We start from the raw sequence: 13,238 nt of genomic DNA, 5'->3' as shown, positions 1-13,238 counted from the left end.
AACATTTATAACCATACAAATGCAGACATTCAGACGAGAGTTAGACCTTCTTTAAATATAGTGCACTTTTAAAAGCAAACAGTCTTTAGAGACCTTTTTTAATTTAAACACCCTTACCCTTAAATTTTATATATCTAGGAAATACTTTAAGCAAATAAAGCTGACATGTAAAAAACGGTCTCTCATACTTCAGATGTTATTATATTCATATGTTTACTTGAGTGTATTATAGTAATCATAATCGTGTCAGGGATGGAACCGGAGTCAAAAGCAGTTTAACAGATTTATTTCACAAAGATAATCACAGACAGCAATTGGCACGAAATGACTTCCATAACAGGACAGACAATGTGGGACAACCAGGGCTTGGGGAAATGGCTCGAGCGCTCGGCCGTAAAGACCATAGGGGAGAGGTGACAGGGCCGGGACTTGCCTCGGGAGGAGAGTAGACCGTACGTCACAATATGGTGCTAGTGAGGAGTCTCCAATAGGGAGAAGCGTGAGTCAACAGTACCGTGAGGGAGTTGCGAGGTAGAGTCTCCAAAGAAGCGTTAATCCGAGTGTCTCGTTTGGTGGTTGTGAGTTAAAGTGTCCTCCAAGAGAAGCATAAATCCGAGTGTCCCGTTTGACGGTAGTGAGGCAGGGAGTCCTCAACAGAGGGGAAGACAGTCCAGCCGAAATTGTATGCCCGAACCCGGACCCACGGCGGTAGAAGCCAATACAGCAGCACTGGCGCCTAGAACCCTTGGTGAGGAGAAGACCGGCAGAGATAGTTCTCTCTCCGTGAGAGAGCTTGTTCCCGCTTCCCCAGATAGACGTGAGGTGAGGTCCGGTAGCCGTGGTCGCTGGGGTAAACAAGGCAGAAAAATGCAGACACCCGGTAGTGGTAACAGCACTGGAGCCAGACAGGACAAATGGTGAGTACTGAGTAGCAAGAAAAGATAACAAGATTACAACCAAGATATCACGACTAGACTGGCACAAGATACTTCCGGACAAGATACTTAAGATAGTCTAAGACTGGCTATGCTTGTGCAGCAAACACTAACGATCCGACACAAACTGGGGGAAGCACGAGAAATAAGAAGGGGAGGAAATCAGTGTGGAATGAGGAGCAGCTGGAGAGAGAGAGTGACACCAGGTGATGTGAAGAGAGCAATAGTGGTTAATGATTAGTAGACAAGAGGAGCGGGGTCAAGAACGCGGAGCTGAGCACATGGTGAACTGTCAGGCGAGGTCTAGTGTAAACACACACAGAGGAAGAACATAAAACAGAAGTGCTAGACCCGGGACCCGACAGTACTCCCCCCGCCCAAGCGGCGCCTCTGGGCGTCCTAGGAGGGGGCTCACCTTGTCTCCGGTAGAAGTTCCTGATCAAGGCCTGGTCCAGAATGTCCCGGGATGGGACCCAACTCCTCTCCTCTGCACCATATCCCTCCCAGTCCACTAAGTACTGAACGCCCCTCCCCCGGCGATGGACGTCCAGTAGTCTCCTGACCGAGTAGGCCGGGGAGCCATCCACTAGACGAGGGGGCGGGCTGGAAGGGCGATTGCCGGCAGGATGGAGAGGTGATCGAAGCACAGGCTTAACCCTGGACACATGGAAAACAGGGTGAACCCGACCAAGGGAGGGAGGAAGTCTGAGCCTGACGGCCACCGGATTAACCACTTTAGTGATGCGGTATGGGCGGAGCATTCTTCCTAGATCCTGGTTGGCCCACTCGCATTGCCCATTGGTCTGAGGATGAAACCCTGAAGACAGACTCGCAGAGGCCCCGATCTGTCTACAGAATTCCTTCCAGAACCAGGATGAGAACTGAGGGCCCCTATCAGACACGACGTCGACTGGCAGGACATGGAGGCGGAAGACGTGGTCTACCATCAGTTGAGCAGTCTCCCGGGCTGAGGGGAGTTTGGGGAGTGGAATAAAATGGACCGCCTTGGAGAAGCGATCCACCACCGAGAGGATCACGGTGTTCCCCATGGATACAGGAAGTCCTGTTACAAAATCAAGGGCTATATGAGACCATGGGCGGGAGGGGATGGGCAAGGGACGAAGCAGACCAGCAGGAGGGTGATTGAGCGACTTGTTTTGAGCGCATATGGTGCAGGCCAACACAAACTGTTTGACATCAGCGGCCATAGAAGGCCACCAGAAACGCTGGCGGATGGCTGCCGAAGTTCCCCGAATTCCTGGATGGCAGACTAACCTAGAAGAATGACCCCACCGGAGGACATCCGAGCGCAGCGCAGCCGGCACCGACAACCTGCCCTCTGGGCACTTGACTGGTACTTGAACCCCCCCGTCCAGCCTCTGCCACTCGCCGTTCGATACCCCAAGAGAGAGCCCCGATTACCAATCCCTTAGGAAGGACGGTCTCGATCGGGAACTCCCTCTCTGGAGCCTCGAACTGACACGAGAGAGCATCGGGTTTCACGTTCTTGGACCCAGGCCGGAACGAGAGGGTGAAGTTGAATCGACCGAAGAAGAGTGCCCATCAGGCTTGGCGCGAGCTCACCCTCTTGGCTGAACGGATGTATTCCAAGTTCTTATGGTCCGTCCAGACCAAGAAGGGCTGCGCTGCCCCCTCCAGCCAGTGGCGCCACACTCCCAAGGCCATTCGTACCGCTAACAGCTCCCGATTACCAATGTCATAATTACGTTCAGCAGGGCTAAGGCGGTGAAAGAAGAAGGCGCAAGGGTGCACCCTCTCATCAGAGGCGGATCGCTGAGACAGTACTGCACCGACCCCGACATCCGATGCATCGACCTCAACAATGAATTGGCGTGTAGGATCTGGAACAGACAAAACAGGAGCAGAGACAAAACGAGACTTTAAAATGTCAAAGGCAACCTGAGCATCATGGTTCCATCTGAACGGCATCTAGGTGGAGGTCAATGTCGTGAGTGGAAAGGCGGTTACGCCGAAATTCCTAATGAATCGCCGATAGAAGTTGGCGAAACCAAGGAAGCGCTGCAGTGTCTTGCGAGAGTCGGGGATGGGCCATTCGGCGACAGCCTTTATCTTAACAGGATCAGCTCTGACTCCGCTCGAGGAAACGATGTGGCCAAGGAACGTAACAGACTCAGCGTGGAATTCGCACTTCTCCGCCTTGACGAATAGCTGGTTCTCAAGCAAGTGCTGGAGGACCCGTGTAATAATGTGCTGGGTGTGTACCTGGAGAGAAGGGGAAAAAATTAGAATGTCATCCAAGTACACGAAGACAAACTCATTTATCATGTCACCCAGAACGCTATTAACGAGCTCCTGGAAGACGGCCGGCGCATTGGTCAGACCAAAAGGAAGAACCAAATACTCAAAGTGTCCTGTTGGGGTGTTGAACGCCGTCTTCCACTCGTCACCATCACGGATGCGGACTAGATGATAAGCATTACAGAGGTCTAACTTGGTGAAGACCTGTGCTCCCTGCAAGAGTTCGAAGGCGGATGACATAAGAGGTAGGGGGTACCTATTCTTAACAGTGATGTCATTCAAACCTCGATAGTCAATACACGGACGCAGGGAACCATCCTTCTTCTGAACGAAGAAGAATCCCGCGCCCGCAGGGGATGACGAGTGCCGGATGAGACCAGACTGGAGTGATTCTTGGATGTATTTGTCCATGGCCCCTCTCTCAGGACCAGAAAGGGAATATAGCCGGCCCTTGGGCGGAGAAGTGCCCGGGAGGAGATCAATGGTGCAGTCGTAGGAGCGATGTGGAGGAAGAGAGGTAGCCCGGGACTTGCAAAAGACCATGCAGAGATCATGGTACTCCTCCGGGACATTGGTCAGATCTGCAAGTCGCACCTGCGGAACACAAGAAACAGAGAGAGGAGAGACAGCAGGACCAAGACAAGACACATGACACGATTGGCTCCAGGCTAAAACAGAACAATTACCCCAATCCACGTGAGGATTGTGCTGTACCAGCCATGGATGGCCCAAGATAATATGATTGCTTGGGGAATCAATGATGTACAGCACAATACTCTCGTGGTGATTCCCCGAAAGAAAAAGACTTACATGAGGTGTGGCGTGCGTGATAGTAGAGAGGAGTCTACCCGCGATCGACCAGGCTTCCACGGGTTGGGAGAGGGGAATAGCCGGAATTCCCCATTGCTGAGCCGTGGCTTCATTGATGAAGTTGCCCTCGGCTCCCCCGTGTGGTTGGCCCCCTGGAACAGCAGACGAAAGGATAGGCAGGAACGATTGCTTGGAGAAGTAGATGTAATAGCGCCCACTAGGATTCTCCGGATTACTAGTGGGCTTTGGCTTTTAGCGGGCAACCCTGGGCGAAATGGCCGGCTCTGCCACAGTACAGACACAGTCCCTGAGTAAAACGTTGTTGCTTCTGTTGAGGGGTCAGACGTAATCGCCCCAGTTGCATAGGTTCAGGTTCCGAGGTGGAATTCACAGGGGTAGACACGACTGGCTGGGTGTGGGGGTGCCGAAAGGGGTTGGTAAGGCGTCGTTGCCGACGGCAAGTCAAGCGTCTCTCCACTCGTACTGAGAAGCTGATAAGGGAATTGAGGTCACTGGGTAAATCTAAGGGAGCCAACTCATCCACGATATAGGCGTTTAGACCATCGAGAAAACGGGCGCGTAAGGCGCTCTCATTCCAATCACAGGCTGCAGCAAGAGTTCTGAGGTGGATGGCGTACTCGGTCACGGAATCTCCCCTTTGGGATAGTCGAGCCAGCTGGGCCGTTTAACAGATTTATTTCAAAAAGACAATCACAGACAGCAATTGGCATGAAATGACTTCCATAACAGGACAGACAATGTGGGACAACCAGGGCTTGGGGAAATGGCTCGAGCGCTCGGCCGTAAAGACCGTAGGGGAGAGGTGACAAGGCCGGGACTTGCCTCGGGAGGAGAGTAGACCGTACGTCACAATGGCGGTGCTAGTGAGGAGTCTCCAATAGGGAGAAGCGTGAGTCAACAGTACCGTGAGGGAGTTGCGAGGTAGAGTCTCCAAGAGAAGCATAAATCCGAGTGTCCCGTTTGACGGTAGTGAGGCAGGGAGTCCTCAACAGAGGGGAAGACAGTCCAGCCAAAGTTGTTTGCCCAAATCCGGACCCACGGCGGTAGAAGCCAATACAGCAGCACTGGCGCCTAGAACCCTTGGTGAGGAGAAGACCGGCAGAGATAGTTCTCTCTCCGTGAGAGAGCTTGTTCCCGCTTCCCCAGATAGACGTGAGGTGAGGTCCGGTAGCCGTGGTCGCTGGGGTAAACAAGGCAGAAAAATGCAGACACCCGGTAGTGGTAACAGCACTGGAGCCAGACAGGACAAATGGTGAGTACTGAGTAGCAAGACAAGATAACAAGATTACAAGGCAAGATATCACGACTAGACTGGAAACAATATTTCCGGACAAGATACTTAAGATAGTCTAAGACTGGCTATGCTTGTGCAGCAAACACTAACGATCCGACACAAACTGGGGGAAGCACGAGAAATAAGAAGGGGAGGAAATCAGTGTGGAATGAGGAGCAGCTGGAGAGAGAGAGTGACACCAGGTGATGTGAAGAGAGCAATAGTGGTTAATGATTAGTAGACAAGAGGGGCGGGGTCAAGAACGCGGAGCTGAGCACATGGTGAACTGTCAGGCGAGGTCTAGTGTAAACAACACACACAGAGGACGAACATAAAACAGAAGTGCTAGACCCGGGACCCGACAAATCGGGCTGATAAAAGCAATGTCTGAGATCTCGCTTTGCAACTGTAAACTAATTCTGGAAGGAATTTTCAGCATAATCTTTTACACCTATGTTTTAAATTTTGCCCTGCGTTAGGTTGTGTTTTCTGTTTGTGTGTGTGTGTGTGTGTGTGTGTGTGTGTAGGTGTTGTTGGTGTGTGTGGTGTGTGTTGGTGTAGGTGTCGGTGGTTAAGGGTGTCAAATGCAGCTCGTATCTTGATCTGTATTTGTATTTGTTGAGGGGGGGAAGTATTTGTATTTGTATTTGAGTAAAATTCAAAATAGGCTAAAAATCCAGTTTTTTGCTTACACTTTACGTTATAGTGTATATTCTTTAATTATATTATATTAATAATTTAATGCAATCATATGGTTGTGTTTTTGAACATTTACAAGTTTGATTACAGGATCTTTTTTCCACAGATAAATAAATATTTAAAAACTTTCCGTAGCTCAGTGGTAAGCGCATTGCGTTGACAACACAAGGTTTGGGTTTGATCAGGGATTGCACATGCCTATGTATAATGTATAGGATAAGCATGTAAGTCGCTTTGGATAAAAGGTCTGCCAAAATGCGTAAACTGTTACGAGACGGGAAGCTATCTAAGGTTAACTAGCCTATAGCCTACATCTTGCTAGTAACTTAAACGTACCATATAACTCCCACAAGTGCATACAATTCACACAACTACACAAGCATTGTTTTAACCTTTTTTACCGAACGTTAACGTTACTCTGTCAACAGCCTATTGTCTAAATTACCGAGCTAACAGAGCTACGTAAACAGAGCGAACATGAGAGCACCCGACTGCAGACGTCAATAATGCAGCGTAATGGAATAATTCCCGATCAAACTCCGCTTCCCGAAAGTTATAAACTGCCTCCGGAACCCAGTTAAGGTACAAAAATCTATTCAACAAAAATAGTGATGCACGCAGTGAAGTCTTTTTCGCTCAGCCGAGCCTTCTCTGTTGCTGTGTGGAGCAGCCTGTGTCAGTCACCTCTTTTACCCCCACCCCCTCCTCCCGACTCCTGAATGCTCACTCACTCACTCACTCATGCGGGCATGCACTGCGTCTCATGAGAAAACGCAGCTTTTTGATATAAAGTTTTTCTTGTTCCCGAATACAAATATTTTTTTAAGTATTTGTTCGAAATAAGTATTGTAAAAAACACGCTATTTGTGCCTTTCCGAATACCGTATTCGGGTTGGCCTCCACCCTAGTGTGTGTGTGTGTGTGTGTGTGTGTGCGTGTCGTGTGTGTGTGTGCGTATGCCGTGCGTTGCCACTGGTTGTATGTGTATGCGTGTGTATGATGTGCGTGGTGTGTGTGTGTGTGTGTGTGTGCGTGCGTGCGTGCGTGCGTGCGTGCGTGCGTGTGTGTGTGCGTGCGTGCGTGCGTGCGAGCGAGTGGGTGAGTGGGTGAGTGAAAAGCTGCTTTGTAACAATGCAAAATTGTGTTATATATCAATATGAAATAAGATAATTATTTTTATGAGGGGACATTTTTTTCTGACAGTTGCCAACAGCTCAATACCATGTCAGGTTAGTTATTACCACATCTGATGATATGCAAAGTCACTTTCAAATAAGCAATTTAGTCAAACTAAATTGAAAGACTGAACAAGTAAATTTATGCACAGTCTAGGAGGCAAGCAGAAACACAATGCCAAATGCTGTTGACTGCTGTTGTTTCAAAATATTGACAGCTGAAATAACTGAGAGCTCAATGAACCTTTAAAACCAGGTAGTGGACTATGGACTTTTACAACAGTACAAATCACACCAAACCACGGCTTTGTCAGACGAAAACAGTGGGAACGTCTCTGGATCTTTGCCTGGTTGAATTATGACCTAACACAGCTTCAATCACCTGCCAATACAACAGACAGAGATGTGGAGTTGAGTTACAGGTGCTGATGGGTGGAAACATTTATCTGTTTTTAACAAACACATGAATGAACATACACTGAGGCGGACTGCCTGAGAAAGACAGGGCAATGAACCAAATCATGAGGGGTCAACAACGTCTCAGTCAAACGGACACAAACCGTGTGTGTTTTAGTCACCTGGAATTTCAACAAAGACTTTGAGAATGTCATTTGTAAATGATGGTCTATCTTTCAAGACTGGCAACATGAAAAAGCAGCAAAAGATTCAAAAAATACATGAACATGACAAAGTATTGACGGCTTGAACAGCATGAACCATCTGCAGATATCAAACAATGTGTTTAGAGAACAATATGCTAACATAGCCTAGCTTTAAAGAAAACATAAAATCAAAATTGCATTAGCTGTTAAACAAGTACACAACTGTTAAACAAGTACACAACTGATGTACTTGTTGCATCAAAGAGTACAGAACAGTACTCTACTCTCAGCCAGTCTTGTCTCATTGTTCCAAGGTTACCACAGCGAGCAGGATGCAGTTCATGGCCTGACCTGATGGTAGAGTGGAGAATGGGAAGTGGGGACCTGACAAGAGCTGAGATGATAGAGCTGGATAAAGAAGGACGCGGTCTCTTGACATGTCTTCACCACAAAACTTCAAATGCTATTAGATTATTAATGATAATCTTAAACTATAATTTATTTTATTATTAAGTTTATTTATTTTATTTAGCCTTGTTGTGCAAGTTCTCTGGAGCTTGTGCAGAGGCAGCAGCTTTTGCCAGAGGGGAACTGGAATCCCCTGGTTGGGCCTGGGTTCTCCTGAGGTTTTTTTTCTCGATTAGAGTTTTGGGTTCCTCGCCACCGTTTGCATACTGTTTTTGCACTATCTGCCTGACCGGGGGGGCTGCTTTAGAATCTTAAAGTTTTACTTAATTAATATTGCATATAGGAATTTATTATCTGTTATATTTGACCTGTGCTTCTCTCTCCTTTATCCTAAATGTGTGCTCTCACTGAGCGTGTGTGTGTGTGCGTACTTGTCTGTGTACGTACGTGTGTGTGTGTGTGTGTGTGTGTGTGTGTGTGTGTGTGTGTGTGTGTGTGTCTCTGTGTCTGTGTGTGTTGGTGCGTGTGCGTGTTGTGTGTGTGGAGTGTTTTGTGTGTGGGTGTGTCTGTCTTCTGTGTTTTCAACCTTTTCTTGTTTTTGCAGGTACAACTTTGATTGTTTTGCTTATAGTCAATATGTCTCATGTACAGCTGCTTTGTAACAATGAAAATTGTAAAAGCGCTATATAAATAAAGTTGAGTTGAGTTGAGTTGAGTTAAAATAATAGCATGCAAAAATTGTCTGTTATATTGTTTGAAAATGTAAGAACTTTCTTCTCCTTCGAGGAAACCTTTCAGCTACTATTATCAAAATGGGTTGGGAAAATATATGTTAAGAAATAATTTCAGATGCTTTTAGGTTTCTGAAGTTTAGAAGGTGATCACATCCATCCAAAGTACAAAAACCTCACTGCATCTGTAAACCATTTAAGACACCTGGTAGCACAGATGTAAAAAGCATCTTTGTATTAAAGCACTTAACCTCATGAGAATGTGACATAAAGAAAGGAGGTAAATCCCAGGATGCAAAGTCACAGAAAATCATTACTGATTTTGGCGGTATGAATATTTAATAAAAGAAGATGCTCAGGGTGGACAGGCGAAAGCAACAGCACAATCACAAGAGACATCATTCAAACGACAATAACGAATTATAAATAAATTGATAGTTCCAAAATAAAATCAGTTTTATGGTTCTCCAGAGGAATCCAGTGGTGCGGCATCTGAGAAACCCAAAATAGTAGCTTGGTTTGTTTGAGCACCCCAACACTGCAACACTGGAGCAGGACTATTTGTTTGTTAGCCAATGGGAGTTTACTGTTTTTTAATTCTCTTTGATGCTGCTATTGCCACAGATATAGCCTAACATACTTTACCATTTAACTTTGTTCTACTGGAAGATCCAAGGTGCGGAGCAGCGCTATAAACATTTGGTGAATGACTTCAGATAATAAGCATTCAGAAATAAAACTACACTATTTTATAATTCATATTTTATATCACTGTGGCACATTAATTCTCATAACACAGGTATAATCCTCCATCATCTTACTGTGCACATTTATAACGTGCTTATTAGAACGCAGTGTGTAATATTTCATTCACTGGAGGCCTTAATAAACCGTCTCCAAGCCAGTTCCTCTGTCATCCTAGGATAGGAGCGTTTCTCGCGCTCGCGACAACAGCTCGAGAGATCCACGCTCCTTAATGACTTCAAAACAGCAAAGACAAAAAAACATCTTAAGTAGGGGAGAAAAATATGACAGCAGCGCGAGACAGGCCGCTGCGGCTGGCAGTCGTTTCCAGGGGTGCCGGTGAGTGATGTTCTGTCACTCACTCAAACGACTGCCATCATCGCCGCAGTCCCAGCGAGCCGCATTTCCTTCTTTATCTAATAGAAAGTAATGACACGTAGAGCCTGCCAGGCCTCTTTGGCAGCAGCGGGGCCCTCTGGGGAGACATTTTGCATCTCTCTCCGCAATAAGAATAAACGCATAGGGGAGTCTATTTGGCTGGGCGTGATGGCTAGCTCTTCACTTATCGCCGCTCAATAAATCTCCGTGCGGCAGCCAAGAGATGCGAGCGGTTATCGCATCACGGCAGAGCCCACGCCACGCTCGCTCGCATGACTGACGGCTCCACGCATCAGCGCGAATTATTTATCAAAATGGAGGGGCGGAGGATGGCGGGGGATGGGGGGGTTGGGGGAGGTGGGGGGCAGGGGGTTGATGTGATTTACCCAGACAAGAAATAAAGAAAATAGAAAAATAAAAGAATTACAGAAATGGGAAAATAAGGGCGAGAGAATGAGAGTAAACAAATGAACATTTACGAGGACCGTTTGCGTAGGGTAAGTTCGGAAAAAATCATAGGAAAAATTACTTGTTGAGTTTAGGGATTTCGTGGAAAATAACTTTAAAGGAACAAATCATTTAAATATAGGCCATTTACATTTTTTCTTCTTCTAAAAAATCATTCTTTCATAACCCATTATTAACCAATATGATTTTTGTCACTCTACAATAAGGTTTTATTTGTTAACTATTAGTTAATGCATAACATGAACTAACAATGAGCAATACTTCTACAGCATTTATTAATCTTAGTTCATGTTCATTTCAGATTTACAATTTTTTTTAATCAAATGTTTTAACTTGCACAATAAACTAACATTTAACATCAACAACAATTTAAGTTGATGAACTCAATTATTTTAAGTAAAGAACACTAAACGCACAAGAACAGTAAACTCAAAATAAACGTAGTTTTTAGTTATTCCATTTTTATATTTACTCGAGCTTCACTTTGAACAATTATCAATGTTGTCAAGAAGGAACCACAGCCAATTACAGCTGTAGCATAACCAATGTAATGCCTCAGATCAAGCAATTAAGATTCGAAACAGTCTGTTTTCCTCCTGAGCAACTGCTCTTTAACTCTTTTAACTCTTTAAATAGCAGAATAGAACACTATACTAAACATGTATAAGCCTCCTTCCGCTGTAATCTTGAGATAAATACATTAACTAACACTTTATTTAGAGATTTACTCCATTATCCAGTCCACACAAAGGAATCGCAATCTCTGACGTCATTGGAAGATAATTAAATTTTTTGAGTAAGTGACATCTTATTTTTGTGTCCCTGGAACTCAAAATATCAAAATCGTTAAACACATTTAAAAGTTTTAAGATAAATGAACTTCACAGTTTTGAGTTCATTTTTAATGAGTAGATTGTACTGTTCGGGAATTAAAGAAGTTTATGTTAATGTTGCATAGTTCCATTTCTCAAATGTAAATACCAGGGACTGTCAAGCTCAAAAACTGACAACAAGCACCAGGTACTCCCCATGACTTGTGTGGTTTATTCAAATCATCCAAAACCAGACAAGAAAAGAAAGAAATCTAAGTCATTCACTGAGTGTATGCAGAGGTGGGTAGTAACGCGCTACATTTACTTCGTTACATTTACTTGAGTAACATTTTGGAAAATATGTACTTTTTAAGTAAAATTAAAAGTGTGTACTTTTACTCTTACTTGAGTAAATTTCTAATAGAAAATCTGTACTTTTACTACGTTACATAACTTACATTGCGTGACGTTCCTTCGTTCCTTCATTTTAAAATATGCTTTTTAAAACGCGTTGTTTATTTCAAGGTTGTCGTCTCTTTTTATGGGCATTCCCGAGTGATCAATTCTTTTGAGTCGATTCCTTTGAAAGCATTAATTGAACAATGGGCAAAACCATTTGAATAGGCTAATGAATCAGTTCAAATGATTTGTTCAGTTCGCAGCACGATCTGAATCATCTGAAGCAGGATTACTCACTCCTCGTAGCGCGAAACGTAAGAACACGCAGAACACAAAGAGCGTTGGATGAAGTGGATATATTAATCTATATCTATACAATCAAAACTGCAAATGTGTCATATTGTTTGCTAGCAATGATAAATGCCCGCCATATGCGCGCACCCGCGACCTGTTGTCAGACACAGCAACATGCGTGTTACCTGTCAGACAGAGAGACGTGGGCTTGCAGAAATGTACATTTGAAGAACAGAAGGAAGAAAACTTGTTGATGGGCGTGTGGTTCACTGTTTACTGTATGTTTACAAGTAAGAGCGTTTCACAACACACACGTGACACAACACGAGAAAACATGAGCTTTGTTCAAAAATGTGTATTTCATTTAAGAGAGCACAGCAGATGTTCTAGATCATCTTAGGAAATGCTCTGAGTTTAGTTCATGCTTTAGTTTGACATGGTCTATTATTCTAAATAAGTTGTGTAAACTACATTGACATCAGGACTAGATGAAATTTACAGAAATGCTCGTCTCTTCTGTGTATGTTTCTTCTTTAGTCTCTGTATGTATATTGCAAAGATATCTGCTTATGATAATTAAAAATATTGATTAAAATGTAATATTAAAATATTGGCGTTAATATTAATTTTATGTAGTAGGCCTATATAATCAGATACAAAGTAACTAAGTAACTAGCTACTTGAGTAGTTTTTTCATTGCATACTTTTTTACTTTTACTCAAGTAATTTTTAAAATAGTGACTTTTACTCTTGAGTAACAATTTCTCTAGTTACTTGTACTTTTACTTGAGTAAAGATTTTGGCTACTCTACCCACCTCTGAGTGTATGGCACTTTAAAGTTTTGACATCATTCATTCTCATGTGTCTTGTAACTGCCACAATCTCATGGGAATTTGTAACGAATTTACAAGGTGTGGCTTTGTTCTTGCGTTTTTTTGTAAGTGATTTATACATTTGTGTACAATTTGCATTATGCAAATTCTTACAAAATCATCACCTGACCATGTAATCATATCTGATATTGATTTAAAAATGTTTATTTATTTTTATGTATAAGTGTTGTTTCTGTATCAGTTTGTTTTTCCACAAATAATCAATTTTTCATACATTCATGAAATGTTTTGTATGCACATGCAGTGTAATCATTAGACACACTTTAAGCTACACATGTGCACCTAACCGCCCCAAATGAAGGCCTTCTCATGAGC

At 44.3% G+C, this 13,238-nt stretch overlaps 1 protein-coding gene across 1 annotated transcript; it reads right to left on the bottom strand.

The window, feature by feature from the left end:
• Positions 1–736: 736 nt before the first annotated feature.
• On the bottom strand, positions 737–2,143 carry LOC130552262 (uncharacterized). The gene is made up of 2 exons (XM_057330483.1): positions 1,351–2,143; positions 737–924 (listed from the first exon to the last, which is right to left on the bottom strand). The coding sequence occupies exons 1-2, from the start codon at positions 2,141–2,143 to the stop codon at positions 737–739; spliced, it is 981 nt and encodes a 326-aa protein (XP_057186466.1).
• Positions 2,144–13,238: the final 11,095 nt, after the last annotated feature.

This window comes from Triplophysa rosa, linkage group LG3, assembly GCF_024868665.1.
Source record: "Triplophysa rosa linkage group LG3, Trosa_1v2, whole genome shotgun sequence".
Classification (NCBI taxonomy): Eukaryota; Metazoa; Chordata; class Actinopteri; order Cypriniformes; family Nemacheilidae; genus Triplophysa; species Triplophysa rosa.
The sequence above is the reverse complement of the archived record's forward strand: the minus strand, read 5'-3'. Positions and strand labels throughout refer to the sequence as shown.